This window comes from Phycomyces blakesleeanus (assembly GCF_001638985.1).
Source record: "Phycomyces blakesleeanus NRRL 1555(-) unplaced genomic scaffold PHYBLscaffold_3, whole genome shotgun sequence".
Lineage (NCBI taxonomy): Eukaryota > Fungi > Mucoromycota > Mucoromycetes > Mucorales > Phycomycetaceae > Phycomyces > Phycomyces blakesleeanus.
Genome location: NW_017265136.1, coordinates 143431 through 166084, shown reverse-complemented (window position 1 = coordinate 166084; position 22654 = coordinate 143431). Strand labels below are relative to the sequence as shown.

General features: G+C 36.2%; 5 protein-coding genes across 5 annotated transcripts; 4 read left to right on the top strand and 1 right to left on the bottom strand.

Moving 5' to 3' along the window:
- Window positions 1-6098: 6098 nt before the first annotated feature.
- Window positions 6099-10729, bottom strand: PHYBLDRAFT_71756 (hypothetical protein; the record flags this gene model as incomplete). Its single annotated transcript, XM_018442535.1, has 12 exons — window positions 6099-6635; window positions 6771-6860; window positions 7021-7455; window positions 7552-7708; window positions 7797-7947; window positions 8034-9018; window positions 9088-9482; window positions 9554-9570; window positions 9724-9841; window positions 10014-10116; window positions 10216-10566; window positions 10610-10729. The coding sequence occupies 12 exons, from the start codon at window positions 10727-10729 to the stop codon at window positions 6099-6101; spliced, it is 3459 nt and encodes a 1152-aa protein (XP_018296238.1).
- Window positions 10730-15424: 4695 nt separating this feature from the next.
- Window positions 15425-16739, top strand: PHYBLDRAFT_163318 (hypothetical protein; the record flags this gene model as incomplete). Its single annotated transcript, XM_018434772.1, has 2 exons — window positions 15425-15623; window positions 15676-16739. 2 exons carry the CDS (start codon window positions 15425-15427, stop codon window positions 16737-16739), a joined length of 1263 nt encoding a protein of 420 aa, XP_018296237.1.
- Window positions 16740-16977: 238 nt separating this feature from the next.
- On the top strand, window positions 16978-19496 carry PHYBLDRAFT_130560 (hypothetical protein). Its single transcript, XM_018429373.1, has 11 exons — window positions 16978-17122; window positions 17237-17345; window positions 17412-17632; window positions 17688-17699; window positions 17770-17843; window positions 17902-18091; window positions 18146-18196; window positions 18249-18467; window positions 18538-19113; window positions 19176-19226; window positions 19308-19496. The coding sequence occupies exons 1-11, from the start codon at window positions 16991-16993 to the stop codon at window positions 19365-19367; spliced, it is 1695 nt and encodes a 564-aa protein (XP_018296236.1). The 5' UTR covers window positions 16978-16990; the 3' UTR covers window positions 19368-19496.
- A 1145-nt stretch (window positions 19497-20641) lies between these two features.
- On the top strand, window positions 20642-21114 carry PHYBLDRAFT_179467 (hypothetical protein; the record flags this gene model as incomplete). Its single annotated transcript, XM_018438150.1, has 2 exons — window positions 20642-20788; window positions 20844-21114. The coding sequence occupies 2 exons, from the start codon at window positions 20642-20644 to the stop codon at window positions 20952-20954; spliced, it is 258 nt and encodes an 85-aa protein (XP_018296235.1). The 3' UTR covers window positions 20955-21114.
- A 657-nt stretch (window positions 21115-21771) lies between these two features.
- Window positions 21772-22404, top strand: PHYBLDRAFT_71759 (hypothetical protein; the record flags this gene model as incomplete). Its single annotated transcript, XM_018442536.1, has 1 exon — window positions 21772-22404. One exon carries the CDS (start codon window positions 21772-21774, stop codon window positions 22402-22404), a length of 633 nt encoding a protein of 210 aa, XP_018296234.1.
- Window positions 22405-22654: the final 250 nt, after the last annotated feature.

The window sequence follows — 22654 nt, the reverse complement described above, 5'->3', positions numbered from 1 at the left end:
TTGTTAACAGAGCAACTGTTTCTGGCCTTTTCAGAGCTTTCGGATGACCGGGCAAGATACCTTGAGCACATTGCAGGTACAATTGCTGTCTCTGCTCGCAAGCAAATGATGGGCGATTACACAAGAAGCCCGCCAGCTGCCGCCCAGCAGACAAACGAGTTGGACATCCTACGATCGGCTCTTGGTCAACTATCGCGGCAACTGGATCACATTGTCCACAGTTACATAAGCCCGAGGCACCAGAGCCAAAGGACCACACTGGGTGTGTGCAGTGTGAGTGACAATGGAAGTATCTCTGGAGACTCTCGGTTCTCGAGCTCGGTCAGGACAAGTGTGACGAGCGTGGAGGACAGCCCTGGCGAACGCTTGGACCAAGAGTACGCAAGATCAGAAGAGTCGTGGGAAATCAGCAGCATCAAAGACAAAATAGAGACTATTGGGCAACAGCTGGCATCAAACGAAAAGATGATGGAAACCGCTAGTCGGGACCAACATCAGGCCCTTCTGCATAGCCGGGAAATTGATCAATTACGCGATTCGCTCGATCAGGAGAGACGGTACAGAAAAGACCTCGAGAGCCTACTGGAAAACAGACACATACCAAAAAATGGGTCGAATATCAAACACACTCTGAACAGCTATATAGATTCTCTCGAAAACCACATCAGCCGTCAGGCAAGCATACTACAGAAATCTAAAAAAGAAGAAGCTGAGTTGCTGGATGCGTGTGATCGGGCAACAGGACTTTCGAATAAATCAATCCATGATGCAGTGCAGGCATTGCTACAAAACAAGGGTATAAATCAAAACGAATTGTTGGAAAACCCAGTGGGGTATTTTGTGCAAGGAGAGCACGGTGATCAGAGGATGTATGAAAGAGAATTCGAAGCTGATGGCCTAAAGTCTCAAGTACAGACGATTGAACGAGAGTATAGACGTGTACAGGCAGAACACTCGGACTGCCAGAAGGCCTTGAAAGAGTGTGAGCACAATCTTTCGAATAGTAAAAAGGCTCTTTATGAAGCCACTCAACAATCGAACGTCTATCAGAAACAACTCAAGGATCTCCAGACGTGTTCCCCGCAACCATTACAAGCACCAATACATCTTTCCGCCGTGCCTTTTGAACGCAACAAGGCTGTGCTTGATGCTGAACTCAACAGACTCCGGTCGGCTTTCCAAGATGCCCAGTCGAAATTTTCGCAAAGAGAAGGTGCCTATATGCTCCAATCGGCCAGCCTTGAGGCCGAACTGAGCTGTATTCTCAAAGAATACGATCGTTTGACTCGCAATATGACTGACTTTAAGCACGAACGTAAGACGTATGAAGATCGTATCTCGGAACTTAGACAGGCACTTCGTGAGCGCGAGCGAAGTCTTGCTGACGAACAAGCCAAGCGTATCGGAGGCGACAGCGGGACTCTTGAGTTGCGAAAAGAATTTAGGCAGATGATGGCTCAGGCAACAGTAGGCCATCAGAGTGAGATGGAACGTGAAGAGTTGTTGCGCCTAAAGCTTGAAAACGAGTTGCGAGATGTAAAATCTATGCTTGAGTTAAAACATTGGGATCAAGTAGATATGGGTGTTCAGACATCGTTTGTTGTGTGCTCCCCTCTGTAGACTGTAATAATAATAATAATAGTAATAATAATAATAATAAACCTGCACTGGATGTAGGCTATTTTTTCTTTCTTTTTCTTTAATTTTAATTCTTCACTTCCTTTCTGCTATTCTCAATATATATATATATGTATTTATATATTGTAGTGCGTGCTATTGTCTTTTTCTTATTTTAAATAGAAAACTAAAGTTAAAATTAAAATGTAAATAAATTAACATTCAGAGGAATAAATAATCTGCATTATTAATATATCTGTGTAAAGGTACTGAAGACTAAACAGCCACTTGATATTACAATGATTTCTTGTTTTTAGCTATTAATTAATTAATTCTAATTAAATTTTGGACAAACTTCAATACATCTTTAAAGAAACAAGCTGAAAATTAGACGTGGGTTTGAGGATATGTTTTATCAATAAGTGTTTTTTTTTAAAAAAATAAATGCACCGATTGACTGTATTCTGAGCCATTTTTCTGCTTCTTTCTCTCTGTTGTATATGTGGAATTGTTTCTGAGGCACAATATTCAATTATTACTACTATTTCAGTATATTTTCTAAAGAATAATAATAAATGTATTTGAAATTTGAAAGTAATTGGATACTTTTATTTGTTCAATCTAGTAAAATTAATTACACGCCTAATCATGAAAGTACAAGATGTAAATCGAGATTAGAAAAAGAGAAAAGATGAGATATCTTGGAAATGCTATAGATCTTACAAATCATTCATTCGTTCATTCATTATTGCGCTTTTTTTTGGGGGGAGTCAGTATTATGGTTAATTATTGTACAGACTATTGGGAATGATAAAAATAAATCATGATAAGATAAGACTTTGAAAAAAAAAACAACAACAACAAGATTCTACCAATAGATTCTCTCATCTAATCTCGTAAAACAACAATTACTCAAGATTAATGTTATATTTGGTATTGTGGTTGTAAAGACTTGGAGTCTAAAAAGATAAGAACGCCTATAGTCATACAACGGTACTTCCGATGTTTCCCGCCTCAATGTGAATTACATAAAGGTTTACCTGATTTTATTTTTTATTTTATTTTATTTTAAGAAAAAGACTATCTGTTCCACCTTCAAAAAATTTACTAGATATATTCGGGTCTGTAGCATCGAAGCAGAGTGACTCTGTGTATATTTTAGATTTTTCTTTTCTTTTCTTTTAGTATTAGCGCAAGTATTAGTTATCTGGATCTCATTTTATACCTTTTTTTGACTGATTTTATCACAAACATAAACCCACACGCGCAAAAACCCATATGAAAAAAATAAAGAAAAAAAACCAAACCCCCAAACTCTGTTTTGTTCTTTGCTTCTATCAAACAATTTCCTTTTAATGGTATTTTCACAGCATGTGAGGTGTATACTATACATGGTCCACAACAGCAAGGTACTCTATGTTGTGAATCTTCCCTTCTTTCTTATCACCTATAAATTTCTTCTTGATGAAAGATAGAAGAATGTTCTCAGTATGATAAACACTGAAACAATCAACAAATCTGTCAAGTAATAATAGCAATAATATTTGTACATTCATTTATGAACAAGAAAAAGAAAGAAGTTCATAAATCCGCCCCTTCTTTACTTTGCCTTGTCTTGTCTTGCATTCTCTATCAATCTATATCCCTTTTTTATATACATATATTTTAAGTAATAAAAATAAATAATAGATAGTCGAAGCTCAAACTGCTTTCCAATCAGAGTGCTCGGCAATCTATCAGAATAAAGCATTTTACTGTGTATCTATTTTGTTCTTAATTTAGCACTTGCTGTTAAAACCCTGGAACTAGGATCAATACAGAAGTCTCACATGAAACCACAATATGTTTTCTTTATGTTATTAAAGTCACTTGTTTTTGTTTTCATCTTTAAAAAGGTTCAAAAAGAATAGGCAGTGTATTAAAACATCTAAATCACTGTATAGTTCGTACTAATGCCAAATAATACACATGTAACCAAGTGATCGAGCGTTCAAGAGATATCTCTAACAACAGTCAACCTAGCCTTTGATGGCTTGGTTATGTTTACACTGTCATATCCAGCCTCTGGATAACCCATGTTCGAAAGCGACATGGCTCAATTAGAACTCATTACATCTTTTCTCTATCTCTAATGTATTTTATTTATCTTACCTACCCATTTAGAGACCAATACTTAAACAGCTATCTTTGATAAAGAGAATTTAGCTTTATATTTATTGGTTCTCAGTAGACAAGTCATATAAAGAAACAAGTATTTAATACCTCATAATTGTATTGTCATTCTAATTTATAGGCCGTGATATTGATACAATCAGACTGATATATACATATACACATATATATAAAAGGGAATGTCTCTCTTATCAACCAAGTGTGACCAAAGATATGTATGTTGCGTTTACATTGATGGTCTTGTATCTCGTTAATCAAATGTGCTCATATACATATATATATTAAAGCACCTGAAGAAATAGAGAACTATATGGATCAAAGCAATACTTATAGACTTAACATATATATATGTTCTATATCAACATACAATTAAACGCAATTTGAATTTATTTGTCTCTGGGCTTGTGAATACAACAAAGTAGTCAAAGTTGGTATTAAATAAGAAACATTGCGCTGTGAAGAATATAATCCTTGATAATTTAAAACTTGGATAAATCTTATCACCATGTTTTGGAAAGTTGATTGACTGACCATAAGTAACGAATAGTACTTCCTCTAGTGTCATTTTGTTTTAATACTGCTCATCAATGATATTTACCAAAAGATGTTTGGCTTGACCTCTAATGTGTTGGTGGTTTGATAAAAGCAAACTAGTACACCTTTCCAAAATAAATAATAATAATAATAATAATAGTCAATATTATAAATGATTAGCTTACCTTGGATCTCTGAACGTTTCTGTAAGACTTTAAAGATTAGGTTACAAAGACCAAGTATATTCTCCATACATTAATCCAAGATCTCGAGACTTGTATCGTTAAGGAGGTTTGGTGGGTAAATACATAACTTAATTCATAGTTTGTAGCAAATATTATTACGATCCTAGCTCTCTCTCTCTCTCTCTCTCTCTCTCTCTCGTTATTGTATATATCAAAAAAAGGTATTTGTTAAGGAGAAAGAGTATATATAATTGGGCATTTAGAAATATCTCTTTCTTTCTTTCCTTTGATGAGATGAGGTGTATTTTTAGCGAATATCTTTGAATTTATATTCATAAGACACAGCTTGTACGCTACAAAGTACGCCTATGATCTACAAATTGGTTACATTGTTGTCTGCAGGATCTTGGGTTTAAATAGAATCAGAGAGCAGTAGGGTCTTGACATGGTCTTGTAAGGAATCCTTAAAATTCAACCAAAATAAGATCAACATTGGGTCTATATGATCTAGTAGAGTACAATCAGTGAAGAAATAAAGTAAATATATCCTGTTTTGTTTCCCTAGATGAAGAGAGTCAGATTCCTACACATTCTCCAGAATGACAAGGTAATGTATGTTCTACTGTCTTTAGACACATCGATTTAAAACCCACAAGTTTACTTTGTATCTTTAAATATTATGGATATTAATAATTTTGGCTCCATAGATTGAAATAGACACATACTAGTAGCCTCTATTTATTACCCTATTGCATGCATTAGGTAAATATACCTTTTATGCTTTCTCTTTCATTCTATTTTATTTTTAAAAGGAGGGGGGTACAAAAAGGAAAGGATCTGCTTACTGTGGCTCGATTCACAAGATATGACTTGTAGAGTACAGATGTCATTAACGACGTTTGTCTGTTAATTCGATACAAAGAGGAAGAAGAGGAAGAAGAAGAATAAAATAATAATAATAAAATTTACTATATACAGAAACTTTCATACAGAAAAAGAAAAATGAAGCCTTTGACACAATAGACTTGAATGAATTCTCCAAGCGCTTACATCTTGTGTTTTGGGGAATCCTTTCTGCCAAACGGGAAAAAATGTAAAGCATACACCCGCCCACAAACATATAAGACGGTAGTATGCTTCTATGCAAAATGAAAAATTAGATTCCTATAGTCTTTTTTTGGTCCACCTTGTTTTCTTGGCATTTACTCCAAGTCTTGGTGAGGCAAGATGTTTGAGGAATATGCAAGAATATGTATATATATGTGTGTATAAAGACCATCTCTCCTCCAAAAAGAAGAAGAATAGAAAATAAAAGAAATATTGGCTTTGAACCATCCCTTTTCTCCTTATTTTTGTTTGTGTTTCTTTTAAACACCAAAAAATAATCAAGGAGAAAGAGTGCGTGTGTGTAAGAGCGAGTAAGAGCAAGGGGAACATGTTTTGAGTTGTATGTTGTATGTTGTATGTTGTATGTTGTATGTGTAAGTGTAAGTGTATATGTGCGTGTGTTTTTGTTTTTGTTTTTTTTGTATACGAGACTGCGCCTTCATTGAAATTCGGTCGTTAATGGCTGTATTTTTTTTTCTTCTGTTACTTCAAAATTTCACAGTATGGATCTTGATGACACCTTGAAACTGCTTGGATTCGTCGTTCTACTACCTCTGCTACCCAATCGAGAGGAGCAACATGGGCCGATCTGTGTAATGTTACTCCAGGAAAAAATGGCAGATGTTCAAGGTCGCCTGCAAAATAATAGTTCTCACTAGTATACTTGACTGTGCAGTCCAGAAACTGAACCAGTGATCGAAACTTGCCAAAATTGATCAACCCGGGCGAAGAAGAAGACGATGATTCCGGCATCATGGTCGCATTTCCGTCCATAAAAAAAGTAACATCTTTGAGAACAAGCGGAAAAAAGGGAATCGCGGGTGCCTTTGCCTTTTGCAACGCATTACGATACACTGACATATTGTTGCAAACGTCTAGATTCTTTTGAAGGATTTCAAACGTGTGCGTGTCACGGTGAGGCAGGGATTGCCAGGCATCTTCAAGACGTTGGACAGCTCCACTCAAAAGTCCCATAGTAATCACCATACTTGTGTGAAAGTTGTTCCAATCCAAACAAAACTATATGTCGATATACACACACACATCATTATTAGAATTATTATCATTACTATCTTTCTTTAAAAAAATTAAACCTACAAGAAATTATACTCTTTGTATAGTATATATATATATATATATATATATATATTGTACCTTTGCAACTTCAATTAATCGACGGATAATATTACGCTTTTGCTTGGCTGATTGAGATGTACATACATCATGAATCACCCAATGACTTATCTGTTTGACGATAATGAAACCCAATATATATACATATACATACATAAATAAAAAAAAACCTAAAGGTTATATCCTTTTTCTTTTTCTTCCTTTGGTTCCTTTCTCTATACCTCTCTTCTTTTATATATAAATATATGTATATATTTATTTATTTACTTACCATATTAGCTCTCTGAGCAAGCAAGCTAATTGAGTCATTCGGGTCAAAGGGCTCATTGGCTGTATTGTGAGGGTCTCGCCAGGGACCATGCATATATTCGTAGGCAGTTATACACCGAAAGATATAAAAATCCGCCAAGGTAAGGTACCTTGCGATATCTTTGGCCTTCAAAGTCAGCACACCTGGGATAAGAGTTAACCCACTAGGAGGAGGCATGAAAGTTGGAGAGTCGGGCGGGGTACTGGTATTAAAAGATACGAATGACTGTAAACTTGGTGTGGTGGACGGACGATAGTTTGCTGAAAAGGGGATCGAGGAAGAGGGCGAAGGTGGGCTAGAACCATCCTGTATTGGCATTGACCATGCTCCAAACGAACTTAATGAATGAGATGTTAATGCCACAAGAGAATGTCGTTTACGGGCTTGCTGGGCGAGCTATTGATCAAAAAGCATAATACAATACAGTATAATTAGGAGATCAGGTTTTACATTCTGAGGGAGAAGACAAAAGTTCATCACAATGGACCTTACCTGGACATCCAAGGCATCTTGTATTAAGCCAGCTTCTATACTAAAACCAGCATGTGCTACTCCATGTTCAATGAAATGAGCAAGTCTGTTCCGCAAACCAGCTTGCTTAAAATCTTGGCACTGCAGTTTAACCCATCGAGAGATGACATTCAGTACCCTTTTTTTTTAAAACAAAAAATGAAAAAATAATAAATAAATAAATAATAATTAACCAAAGGTGTGATAATAAATATGGATCAGCTTACTTTGCCTGGATACACCTTGGTACCTTTTGAATATTCCCCTGTCTGTTGACCAGTGTAGGTGGATGGAATCGTCTCATTAAACTATCCAGTAATCTCATGGAGCTTGTAAAGCACGCATAACTCATCAAGAACGTATCCACATAATCAAGATCTAAATAACTCCTTTCAATCATAAGTGTCTTTTTTTTCAATTTTCTTAAAGCCTTTTGGCATCAATTATAGTATATATAATTTTACCTTGAGCTGTCTCATCTGCCAATTTATCAAGCAATTTGTCAACTGTACCAGCCATTATATCCAATTTACATGATATTTTCTTCAACACCAAAACGTCCTGGCCATTCTCTGACACAAAATACAATTCGCCTTCTTTTCGAGTCCTTGTCTGGGATGCGCGAGATGGCGAAAGATCCGATGGGAAGCCAAGAGATAGAGAAAACTGTTTTTCCTTAACTGTCTCGCCTTTTGGTATTGGTATCGAAAAAGACACAGGTTTTGGTGTGTTTGATCCAGGACTGTGGAGTGATTTGGGCAAGTCCTGAAGTAAAAACTCGGGCCGATCTAGCAGAAGAGTAGTGGATGACAAAGGTGTATGGCTTGGATCAGGTGTGGGTGTATGTGTGGGTGTATGCGTAGGTGTAGACGTGGGCGTAGGTGTAGATGGCTCACCTAGAGTTTCTTCTGAATCGATTGCCTTTCTGTACTTGTTCAATTCGCACGGCTCACTAGCTAAGGAGTGTAAGGTGGAGTGAGAAGAACGAGCCGAGAAATATGATGATCCAGAAGATCGAATTGTCGGACATTGACTTATACGACGGCTAGGACTTGTTGGTTCTGATGTGCTAGGTTCTAGGGGACCAGTTAAATAACTAGCTAATGTAATAGATGATGACGCCGGCAAAAATATTAGATCACTTTCAAGCGAGATCGTTGAAGAAGCCATGTCAAGATCAAGGTCTAGGTCAAAGTCTTGGCCTTGGGGTGGTATATCACTGCTGGCCGACATTTGAGGCGCTTTTGAGATAATTGACAGTACATGGTCCACTCGCTTCTTTGGCCGTCGAGTAGTGGCTGTGTGGCGCAAGGTAGAAAAGAGTGTATGAGTATGTGTCTGGGGTGGTCTTCGGGCCGTTTCGGCGGATTGGCTTGTAATTGGGGATTTTGTGTCTGATGAATATGAGTGGAAGGTCAGGGTCCTTGAAGGATATGCCTTTGATGAACACTATATGACCAAAAAAACAAACAATAAATCAAACGATAATATATCATTCAACGCCGTCTAATTAATTACCTGATTAACTGAAAAGGTATTAATGGTCCCTCTTCGTTTAGCCGCATTAGCCTGTTCAATATTCTCTTTATGGCCCGCGGAGATGTGAAAAAGTTCTTTCAAACTTCGTCCTCCACTCGTTTTCTTTTCGCGTTTGCTGTGAAAGAGTTGCTTAAATGTATTGTTTTTAGAGCCTCTGTGGATTAGTCCAGATGATTCAGACGTATCACTGTCTTCTGAATCTACAAAGAGCTTTTCTTTTAAAGGTTTATCTGGCTGCTCTTGCTGGTCTGGTTGCTCTGCCTGGTCTGGTTTCTCAGGCTTCTCTGACTTCTCTGATGCTTTTGTAGGTACTTGTGGAAGGGGAGTGGGCCGGGTCTTGAAGGCTGCTAGACTGTGGATAAGTCTCTTTCCGACTGGGGTTGTACATATGCAACGTCGTTGGTCACAGATTTCCACGTGTAATCCAAAGGGTTTGTACGCTTACCTGAATCGGACCGTTCACTACAAAATAAGATAAAATAAAAAGCAAAAGCAAAAGCATTTTTTTTGTTTTTGAAGATTGAATAATCAAGGTATTGATATATATATATGTATTTGTTTTTTGGTTCGAACAGATATTTTGTGGAGGGTTATATTGAACTATGTTAAACGTACTTTTTCCAAGGAGACAGTGTTTCTACTTTGGAACAACTACGGGAAGTTAGCAATGGTGGATCCCTGTGTTGGGTCCCTAGGGATGATGAACTAGATAGACTTGGTAATGGTGCGTGTACTTTGGACAGTAATTCAGAAATGCGTAGAAAATTACAAAATAAAATTGAGCATGGGTTGGGTTGGGGAGGGGTTGGGTTGTACAAGGACGATCAACAGTGCACGGATGATGTACCAGAGAAAGTGAGATATGAGAAATAAGAAAGAAAGACGTTTGTAGAGTCGAGGTTTACCTTTGCGGTGGATTGCGGCATGAGCCCGGGTGATGGATAATTGAAGGTTCGAAAGTGCTTCAGTTAATTTATGTAGATGGCTTAAAAGGGTTGCTTCTGAAAGCTTTGGCGATCACAATAATAAAAAGAAAATAAGACGGATCAGGCCATGCACTCTACAAACAATAATAGCATCACATCATCAATTCTTTTTTTTTCTTACTTGGCATGTTTGGTGAGTGAGTGGTAGTGAAGTGCGTGTGACTGAATTCACTCGTCGGCCAAGTCTCTCGATTTCTTTGTGGATTGCGTCTGTTTCGCGTTGAATGACACTAGAGAGTGCCTGTGGTGTAGAATATGAGATTGACTGGGAGGTACGTCCGAGAGATCCATAAAGCTTAGTGGGACGGTTATTTGATCGATGAGGGGCTAATAGGGTGCTGATAAGTGATGAAAGCAGGGTTGAGGCAGTTGAAAGTGTGATGAGATGAGAGGCTAGTTGTGAGGGATGGCCAAGACGAGAGAGTGTGACGAGATTGGTGAGTGTGGATAATAGACGCTGTCCTAAGGGAGGCTAAGGATAATTATAGGCGTGTTTCTTAAAATGATAGACTTACGGTGGTGTTTTTGCTTTCTGGGAAAAGAGTCAATGGATCTATAAGATTAAGCTTCTTTATTATCTGGCTGGCTTCTTCATGAGCAGCCAGACTTGTATGACGCGTTCCTGAATTGGACATAATAAATAGAGAAGAAAAGAGAGAAGAAGAAGAAAAGGGGGAGAGAAAGAGAAGAAGAGAGAAAGGAAAACAAATAGAGAATATAAGTTGAAGAATAAATAGAAAACGAAACTCAACCCACAGCAAAGTGACGGGATAGAAAGGGCCAAGGTCAGGTCAGGTCAGGTCAGGTAAAGTAAGGTTGATAGGTAGGTATATTGATAGGTAATTAGGTAATTAGGTAGCTAGGCAACCAGACATATATACAGACAGACAGACAGACAGACAGACATACGGACATACAGACAATTAGATAGTTTTGTTGGTTGGTTGGTAGGTGGGTAGTCAGTTAAGGTCTATTGGGCCCTCTCCTCCTTCAACCTGTCCCCCCTTCCACCCCTTATTTATTTTTTGTCAAATGTTCAGGCTGTAGACAGCAAGAAGAGCAAAAAGAAAAGAGAAAACTCTCCATATATGGAGAGCCAAAAAGTGATAGGAAGAGAGGGGTATGTTCTTGACGAATGAATACATTAGGGGATATAAAGCTATAAGAATCGATGAAAATATATATAAAAAACAAAGGCTCCTTTGTGTCCATTTGACTTTCAAAGCAAAGCCTTGTCTGTTGCATTAAAACTAACATGGTCTTACCAATGGAGTGCTAATTGTAATCTCAACTATGCAAACCCGCGCTCTTTTATATATATACATGTGTGTGTGTGTATATATTTTATTTTCATTTCATTTCATTCCATTTTATATTATATTATGTATTCATAAAGTCTTTTTATTTTATGCTTTTTTTGGGGCTTTTACTTTATGAATTTTACTTTTTCTTTTAAAAAGACTTATTTGGTAGTATTTAAGTGCATGCAATGATTCTATCAAAAGACCAGGATTGGCACCTTTGTAAGACACGGCTTATCTACCAAAACACACATATTATTCTTCAAAGATTTTGACAGAAATAAATAAAAGAAGAAAATCCCTGAAGAAAACGAATAGTCAAGGGAGTCCTTCAAAAGAAAAGAAAAACAATGACCACAGAATAAAGGGGAATAAAAAATAAGATATACAATAGAAAAAGGAATAAGAATAACACTGTTACTACTACTAAAAAGAAAGAGGAAAAGAATAGAAAGAAGAAAAGAAGGAAGAATCCTATATTTGACCAGAGCCTAAATCCTGCAAAAAAAATACACCTTCTATATATCTATTTTCATTAATAAATGCAGGTTAAGATATAACTATACATATATTGATTGACTCCAAAAAACTGTACTTTTATATATACATATCTACCTGTAGAGACTTTTTTTCCTAAAGCAAAAACAAGAACAAGAACAAGAACAAGAACAAGAACAAGAACAAGAACAAGAACAAGAACAAGAACAAAGCTGCCAACAGTCACGAAAGTTTGTTAAGCTATTTAACCTCTGTGCCAACTATTGCAGATTCAATAGAAAGGTCATTGAGATCTACTGTTTTTTAGATCCTTTCCTAATCCCTAATCTATAGATGCATTGATTATATAGCCTTATTGTTGATTGACCAAGGCATGTGGAATCTAATACTGCTTTGGGCTAAAAATAAGAAGAAGAAAAAGGAAAGAATATATATAAAGTGCAATCAGGTATGACTGCGGTTTCTAAACAATCGACCTTGTCACCAGTGTCGTACAGAGCCCACATCGTTTTAGCTGTGGGGTACGAGAACCAAGAACAGCCTTGACCACTAAATAAATATATACAAATAAAAAAAGGAGAGATATAAATAAAGATAATTTTGACCTTGACACATTCTATTATTACAAGTATAAGATATTTTGGTTTATATGCTAAATACTATGTTGCAACGAGCTTAACACACAAATGTCCAGCCTATGGAGCAATGGTATTTTGGATTGGAATTGGAATCTATAGGTATACATATAATTTAAAGACATATATATTTATCAAATATAGCGATCATTTAATGAGCAGTCTATTTATACTAAATCTATAGTATATCAATTAATAGTAGTGTTTGATTCCATTCAATGGTACAGTGCGCAGTAAAATAAAGTCTCGTATAGTATCGTCTCGTCTCATCTTTATTTTATTTTTAAATATCTTCTTCCTCTTAAATATACACTTTCTCTTTACAATTGAATAAAACAGGTACATCAAAATGAGTATATATATATATATTAAATATAGGTGTGCTGTTTGCTCACATTAAGACGTAAGAAAAAATCTCTTCAATTAAAAGACTTTTAAAAATTACCTTTTCGTCAAATGACTCAAATGATAAGTAATTATTAAACGGTGTTTTTACAGCTATATTCTTCTTTTGACATATAAAAACGAACGCTCTAGTTGGTTGATATTTGGACTCTGAGATGATCAGCTACCTAAAAGGTGTACTTAGTTAAACTTAAATACCATTGACTTATCACTCGCATGATTATTAGTCTTATCCTCCTGGAACTAAAACTTTCTTCCAGTTCTCTCTCTCTCTCTCTCTTTCTCTCTCTGAGAGATTGTGTGTATGTATGGTGTCCCTGAAGGCTTTTAAACACACACATACAAAGGGAGTGATGTACTTATTCAAATACACAGAGATATCCAAAAACCTTCCTCAAGAGAAATGGAAATGAATGCCATGAACTTATATTAGTCTTTTTTTTTGCTTATACGACTAGTATTTCTTCAATTAACTCACTATAAAGTTTGGGCTACGTGACTTATCCATTAAAACCAAGTAACTTCGCCTCTTCTTCGTCTTTTTATGCTATCTTGACAATCATTGCTTTGTTACGTTTGATAGAACAACGCCTCTTGCATATATTCATGTTAATAGCTTTTTACTCCTCTTACAGAGATTCTTTTTTTTTTAATAAAAAAATCTCAAGGTTGTGGGTTAGAAAGTTTTGGAGGACATACGACAATTCAAAAGATTATATATGATATCTATCATTCCAATACTTTGAATCTTCGACGGAGCCCCAAGAAAATTTTATACTAAAATATCTATTGCGCCATTTTCGCAAAACTTTGTCAAGCCTTGCGTTGTCTTCTTGAAAATAATAGTTCAGAGATCTTGTACAACCATATTCTATAGGATGGGTTAAAGTCCTGTTTTTCTTTTTTTTTACAAGTCCACAGTACATGTTATCATTTATAAAATCAAGTGGTTAAGCACCACCACCAATTCAGACACATTCCCATGTGGTTACCGATCATATATTTCATGAGAAACCTGGCTGTAAGCAGTCGTTATTGTGCTTCTCACCAGCCTTTATCCAGACAGGCTTGTACCCACTTCTTTTAAAAGAGGAAGCCGAGACTCGCCGCTCCAAATCACGTTCTTTCATTCTTCCTAGTTCGTTTTTTGTTTCAATCTATTTATGTCGTGTAGACATATTCTTCAGGGTCAGGAAAGTCTTTTGCCGATATGATACTTTTTTTTTATTTGGCTCAAAGCTGCGTAAAGTATTACAATCAGTACGTTCTAAAATTAGGAGTGGAAACCATCTCTTCAAAGGAGAGGGTATGGACTTGTAAAAATTTACTCCACTACTATATATTGATTGAGCTTGATGAAAATTTTGCTGAAAGTCTACATCCTCTCTACTATACTGAACTTTGGCTGTAGTACATCGGATTAGAAGCGGGCTATAAGCGGGCTAGAAGATGGTTAATGAACCAGGTTTTATCAGATTTAATTTTTGTTAACTTGCTTTACACCACGATTCATTACCATAGGGGTACTTTAACAAAATTTTATGTATAGTCTAAAGTACCAAAGATAATATCATTAGACGAAAAGTCTTTTACCCATGTAGAATTTTTTTACGTCCAAGAAAATTAATAAAGAATTGTTACAAGTCTACACTCTCTCTAAAAACTCCTTCACACTCTCTTTTAAAGGCTAATTTCAATTTAATTATTACGATTTTCCGAATATGCCATTTGCCTCCTAAACTAAGAAGTCTTGGGATTCCCAGACAATTTTTTTCTCTTGCCAGTACTGGTCTTGCTCTATATTTGCTTTATACAAAAAAATAGTATGTATTTAGATATTCTAGTATCAGGAAATCTTAGCAATGATCAATGGGATTTTCTGAATCGCTCGTTCATAATGTTTATTTATATATTTTCCAGAAAATATACGTATCTTGTATCTGTCACAATAAATCACTTCTTTGTTGTTAAAATACGAAAGGGATCCCGTTTATATAATTCAAAACAACAAGAAAAGAAACAATAGTGTGCCAAGAAGAATACTCGGAGTTCATAAACAAAGTTACTTTTGATACAGCTCTACAGATAATCTATAAATGATTCGTTCTTTCAATGGCATCCTCTAATATTAAAACCCTGCTCAAAACTGTAAACCGCCATGTGGGTAAAGAAGTTTGGTTTTTAAAGCGCCCAAAAAAAATCCATTTAAATTTGCCATATTGGAATTATTCATCTCAATAAGCCTTCTAGTTTAGACTCCTCGCACTAAGTAAACATGTGAACAGCACAAGTTGAATATCATTTAAGTTGAAACGTGTAGAAGAACGGAAGTTGAAGGCTTGTACAATACTGCAAAAGATGAAAAAAAAAAGAGATTCGATGCTCCGAATAAAAAGGGCTTTTTCATTTGACAGGTGTATTTACCATGCAATTCTATTCATAGTAAGATACTCCTTGTCTTGTTTTACCCGCTTACTACCCAACAAAAACCATGCCGGTGCCGTTCTTCCCTGCCAGCAAACACCTCACTATCGAACTGGCTGAGCCGGTAACAATTTTGAGAGGACCACCCACTGATCCAGCTACTCATGTTCTCCGAGGAGAAGTTGAATTGGTTCTATCAAAACCTATACATGCCTGTGATGTGATAGTCCAATTAGTAGGTAGATCTTATATGCTGTGGCCAGAAGGTAAATTTCCAAAGTGGTTATTTTCTTGGTGGCTATTCTGATCGTAAAGCAGGTCTCGGGTCGCGCGGAAAGGTGTATCATGAAAAAACTATTCATGAGCAAAACCTTATTCTCCAGACATTACCAGAAGATCAATCGGTCATGATCCCGGCCGGATTGAATCGTTGGCCATTCACATTTCTCTTACCGAACACAATGGTGGAGACGATCGAAGATGAAATAGCAAAAGTATATTATTATGTTAATGCGACAGTTCATCGAAATGGGCTGGGTACAAATATAAGATGCAGACGCAACATCATGCTCCTCCGTACATTGACATCCTCAGATGCATCCCTCATTTCGTACGCTCTACCAAGTCCTTCGATTGTAGTAGATCGTAAATTTGATGCCTGTGACGCCACAATTTGTATCGATAAAGCGATAGCTTCATCTGGAACACAGTTTCCTATTTCAGTTATACTTGCACCTCATCTTAAACATGTTCACCTAGAATCAATAGCAATTGTCCTAACTGAAAGAAGAGTCTATCAACTACCGGAGTTCAATGCATATCGCAAAGAATCCCACGATTACAAACTCCAATTGACGTCTGTGACCAACCTAGAGGACCCTTCTTTGGCATTGAATGGGCTTGTACCATGTTCCGACGTACCACTGACACACCTTAGAAGAGCACTTGCGGCCAAGAATGCTCACATCCCGCTCTCAAATCCCTTCCAACATCGCTTTATTTTTACCTTGCCAAACTGCCTCACACTTAACCACACTACCTTTTTTTCTCAGATGAAGTTTAATCACAACCTTCGGATTCATATCGAACTTTCCGTCCCAGATTCTTCTGAAAGGGTCCAGATACACCTCGATACACCCATCACAATCTTAGACTGTCGCTTAAAGGAAGAGTTTGCGACATTGCCTACCTACAAAGAAGCATTGAGCGACCCCATGGTCGATGCCCAGAACACATTAGAAAAGCCGGGGTTTTTTCTTTGTCCGTGTTACCTTGATTTTAAGAAGAAGAGTCGACAGGCAGGAAGGCAAGAATGGATGATGGTTCGCCAAAATGGTGGAGCACCTATGCAACCCCCTCCACCATATTCATTTTCTAGATAAGCTTAATTAACGTAATCATTTGACGAGCATATCCACATAATGTATATGCCATTTAGAGTATACATTTTTTTTTCCTTTTTCTTATTCTTCTTTTTTCATTTCCTACTATTCTTATCATTCCCCTACCTCTCTCACTTTGACTCATTTTTTTTCTGCATTCTTGTATATAGAGGCCCACTTAATTTTGCTGCGCCATTATTTTAATTTCGTTATTTCTCTTTCCACTTGTAATAACTCAATTTATTTTATCAATGACAAACTCCAAAGAAACAGACCCTGCCACTGAATTGGCATTGCAACTACTGAATGCTTCCCTTGATGACAATTCCACAATGGACATGTTTGAATGTCAAAATGACTTGCCAATAGAGCGCACTCTTAAAGTATATATCGTACACGAATATGCTTTTTAGTTTTTGAGAAACACAAATCAACGTTGAAACGTATATCGATATTACATCAACAACAACAACTAATATGTATATGTATAAATAAAGGATCGATGGCTACACTCTACACCCGAAGATATTGCTTATTTCAAGGACCTTCTTGAAAAACGAATGAAACAAGGGCGGGGAGAAACTCTCCTGGAGCTTGGTGTGGAGGGTAAGTATCCCAAAGTCATTAAAATTAAAAAAAATCAATTGCTTAAATGAATCATCGTCAATATAGAGGATGGTGCTCCTATGGGACTGACTCTCCAAGAATATGGTGTCTGTAAAGCAACCTTGGGAGTCATAGTTAAGGATCTCGATGCCGCTTACTGCGAATTGGATGAAGACCCAGAGGCTCCGAATGCATGTAATGGAGAAATTACTCATATCATGATTCGAAAGAAACCTGCATCAGTCGAAGACCTCCTAGAAATTCGGATAGCGGTTGTCGGAAATGTGGTAAGTAAGACAATACAATATATTTAGTGCCATTTTTGACTAAACTAAAATATAGGATGCTGGCAAGGTAATGGGGATTTTTTGAACGGGATCTTGGGGGGTTTGTTCAAAGAACCAAATATATTAATAAAATACAGTCGACACTTTTGGGAGTGCTTACAAAAGGATTACTGGATGATGGAAGAGGAAAAGCACGGTTAAACCTGTTCAGGTATATATACATATATACAAATATATCATGAGAATCTTCCTTCTCATTATATCGATAGACACAAGCATGAGATCGACTCTGGCCGAACTTCTAGTGTGGGAGCTGAAATAATGGGATTCGATGCAAACTCTCAACCGATTGTTCAACCTAACCATGCGGGGCGGCGGTTAACATGGGAAGAAGTCTGTCAGAGATCAGCGAAAGTATTGAGTTTTGTGGATCTAGCTGGCCACGAAAAATATCTCAAGGTAAATTAATAGACCAATTCTTATTATCTAATATTCTTAATATTTTCTCTATAGACAACCGTATTTGGTATGACAGGAAATGCACCGGAATTTGCAATGCTCATGGTAAGATCTAATATTATTTACTTTTCTATTGTATAATTAACAAATCCATTAGGTTGGAGCAAACTCTGGCCTTGTTGGCATGACCAAAGAACATCTTGGATTAGCTCTTTCATTAACAATTCCCGTATTCGTTGTTATTACAAAAATTGATCGATGTCCTGAAAATGTCTTACGGAGTACCGTCCAGGATCTGGTTAAGATCCTCAAAGGAAAATCATGTCGCAAGATCCCTCTCTTTGTGGAATCCAAAGATGATGTAGTAATGACCGCAGTAAGTATAGCTGATAGTCGTGTTTGCTCTCCTTCTTCTTTCTTTATTTTACTAATGTTTCCACAAATAGCAACATTTTGTTACTAAGCGTCTCTGCCCTGTCTTTAAGATCAGCAATGTGACGGGCGAAGGTCTTGATCTTTTGCGCAGCTTTCTAAACATATTGCCGTCTTTTGCTCATTATGACACAGAACAGCCATTCCAGGCCGAAATTAATGAGACCTATTCAGTACCGTTTGTGGGCACAGTAGTCAGCTGTATTGTTATGAGTGGAGTGATCCATGTTGGTGATAAATTATTAGTGGGTCCCAACTATGCTGGCCAATTTGTTCCGACTGTAATAAAAGGAATACATCGTAAAAGAGTATCTGTGCCGATTGCCAAAGCAGGCCAGAGTGTAACATTTGCACTTAAGCACGTACGGAGAAGTGGATTACGAAAGGGTATGGTGCTACTGACGCATGAAAAGGATCAACCAATGCCGAAAGCATCGAGACGCTTTGAGGCTGAGATACTCATCTTGTACCACTCAACTACCATCAAACAACGTTACCAAGCTATGGTTCACTGTGGAGCTGTACGACAGACAGCCAGTATAGTAGCAATGGAGCAGCAAGTGCTGCGGACAGGAGACCGTGCAACAGTGGTAGGTTGAATGAGTAATAATGAATAATAGTGAATAATGATTGGTATTAATTCAAATGCCAGCAATTTGAGTTTGTCAAGCACCCTGAGTACCTGACCAAGGGTGCACGCCTAGTAAGTGCATAATTTATTTATTTTTTTTAAAAAAAAAGTTTCTACATAACTAACGAACTGTAATTAATACTGCGCCTACAGATATTTCGCGAGGGGCGCACCAAGGGTGTTGGTCAAGTCACTCAATTATTGGATTCGTAAACAAATTAGTTTTATTATCAGATGAATGTTATAATACGATATACATGTGCTTTATATATGTAAATACATTAATATACTATTATTATTATCATACTTTTTAATATATATATATAATATATTCATTGACAGTAATAGAATTATAATATTTTTGAATATTGAAAAGTATATCAAGTATACTTAAGCTGTAAAATCAAAGTCCACTAAGATATAGTGTATAATTCACACACACACATATATATATATATCACCGAGAAATGAATTAGAAAGCACACGTTTTGAATATTAAAGTATTTTGAAAGCACAAAAGCAAAAATATATAAATAAATAAGCTTAATAAGTACAATGAAATTGACTTGTCGGTCTCATATTTCTATTAAATATTCCCGAGAGGTTCTAAATATTTTGCATGTATATTGAAGAATGTGAGATCATTCCTGCTACAATAGGCTTTAAAGCACTAGAAGACTTATAATTATTCTGTATTTCCTAAGAGTTCTTTTCAAACAGTATAACAAGTCTACGAATTCAAATTATCATTAGCTCAATACCAGTTCTTTATTCTTTTTCTTTTTAAATGTAATACACAACAATTCAATCATTTTATCTGTTTTGACTTTATATATATAAGTTATTACTAATTGATCGGTTGAATTACATAGTCTTCAATGTTGGCTAGAATTATCAAGATTGAATATACTCTGAGTTATACTGTTATGCAATTGTTAAATTATTGGAAAATTATATGATTAAAATTTCTTTTGAACTATAAACACCAATTGATTAAATCTTCATTCTTAAAATGTTTTGTAAAGACATTAAAAAAAAGGATAATATTTCTCATAGGAGAATTGTGGAATTCAAACATCAAAAAAAGCCTGGAGCCATATTAAAATGGACCAAAATGTATTAAGCTTAATAGTTATAAACTTTAAACGGTGATGTTAAAAATTTAGATGACTAACATTAAATATTTCTCTCAAAGCCAAAGTCAAAAATCAAAGCCAAATCCACATAAACAGTAAATATAACATTTATGGTCCAAAATATCACTTCTTAAACCAAATCCCCACAGTAAACTTCTTTGTGATTTTTTTGAATTGCATATTAGTATATATAGTTTCACAAAAAGAAAATCAATGCCATCAAAACCAAAAAGTAGCTCATCAACGCTTCTTTGGCTTGTCTGACGCATTAAGCCCAGCCAGAAAGCAAGTCACCGATAACAGAACTTCCCTCCTCCAATCCCTTCACTAGATAACATCTTTTTATTCACCATGTCTTCAAGTGTTGGTGCTCATTGCACAGAACTCAAGCAAAAATATGACACCTGCTTCAACAAGTGGTACTCTGAAAAGTTCTTAAAGGGAGACACGACACCAGAATGTGAAGATTTGTTCAAAGATTACCGCGCTTGTGTCATGGTAATGAATGATCATGCAACAATATTTGATTCCTGTTTATTAACATTCTGTGTAGATTACTCTAAAAGAAAAGGGAATTGACAAGCTACTCGCAGAATCTCGCAAGGAGACACAGTTTCCTTCTGCCTCTTCGGGTGACGAAGAAGCCGGGCCCAATTCAGCATGATAAATTACAAATCTTTCTTTTTCCCTCTGTTTCATTTTATGTGTCCAATCCAAGCAAAGCAAAACAAAACAAAAAACGTCTACTTTATAGAATAAATTATGAAAATTATCATAATAAATGCATGCGAATAAATATAATGTTTTGCTATTATATCTAATGTACTTGTGTTTGACTTTTATTTCATTTTGAACCATGAGAAAGACATTATACGGTAATCATATAACAATGCTTATATCCGCAGTAAAAACAACAGAAAACATTATACCAAGCCTGGGGGTACTTTATACATGTACTAGTGTATAAAGTAAGAAGCTGATGTCATTATATATCCATTCAATCTCTTTTTCAAACATGTAAAAATGAAATGAATGATTCAAATATTCATCTTGTTGCAAGGGTATATTTTTTAGAAGTCCACCTTGTTTCTAAATTGGAATTTTGTACATTAATATTTTTGGAATTTAAAAGCTGGTTTCAAAAGCATAATCTTATGAAATGTTTGAAATAATAAAGACATACATACTTTCAAGAAGTGCAAATAAGCTATTATATATATTAATATCTATTCCTAAACTTACCTGCGGATTGAGTTGGTTGTTAAAAGTATTTGATTTGTGTGATAAATTTTTAAAGATAGAAAAGATGAATACAAACACAGTGAAACAATTACTCAGTGCACTTTTACAAGGCTTTACATAATTACGCGAGCCGAATATTTAAGATCGCCAATAAATCAACAAATACTCTTTTTCTATCGCTACCTTTTTTTCTCTTTGGGATATTTACTCTATTTTTACAAACAAACAAACAAACAAACATGCAACCAAATTACAACGATACTAAGAAGAACACACCAATGTTGGCTCCAGAACCATTCCGACCAGCTAATGTACATCCTATCGCTGAAGAGATGCAAGACTTACAGCCGGTGTATCCACCACAAGCAGTTGTTATACATGGTGGTAGTAGGCCGGTCAGTATGGATCCCTCTGAGAGCACACTCTCGAGAACAAGTAGCACCCGCGCAAGTGTTGGTTATGTATCCTCGGCATCTAGCACAGTAATCGGATCAGAGTCAAGCCTAGGATCAGATTCGACTCTTTTGAGTTTCAGACAACCCATATCAGAAAAACCTTCGGCCTGGCTCCACCGTCGCCAAAGAGGATCTGCTTGCGGTAGATGCATACTGGGTATGGCCGGACTAGTCGTCTTCCTTGTGATGGTGGCTGCATTTGTTCTCTGGATCAGCAATGGTTACATCTTTCCCGCGCCTCAGTATTCAACAGAATATGCTCAAAGCCCACGCTCATCAATAATTTCAGATGTCAAATATTCTTCAGTAATAGAAACCGCATCAATCGAAGCATTAGTTGCTGCACCAGAGCCAACCTATCTAATGATAAACGGTGAAAAAGTTCCCAAAAATGCGCGTAGTCCAAGACTCCTTTAGTTTATTCCTATTGATACTACTATTATTTAACAAATACAGCCGATAAATCTGCTTTGGACAGACATATATTTCTTCTTTTGCTCAAATAAACATTTTTATATATATTATAAAGCCCTTGCGAGTTAATAATCAATCATCATTTTTCTTTAATATATATATATATTCCAAAAGTCTTGACCAAACTGAAATAGTTATAAATGACCAAAACGATGAGAACAACATTTAGTAAATATTTATTATATCTTGTGCT

Coding starts and splice junctions, on each gene's coding strand:
- PHYBLDRAFT_130560 (XM_018429373.1), top strand. CDS start 16,991: ATGACAAACTCCAAAGAAACAGACCCTGCCACTGAATTGGCATTGCAA. Junction 17,123..17,236: donor CAATAGAGCGCACTCTTAAA/GTATATATCGTA, acceptor GTATAAATAAAG/GATCGATGGCTACACTCTAC. Junction 18,468..18,537: donor ATGATGTAGTAATGACCGCA/GTAAGTATAGCT, acceptor TTCCACAAATAG/CAACATTTTGTTACTAAGCG.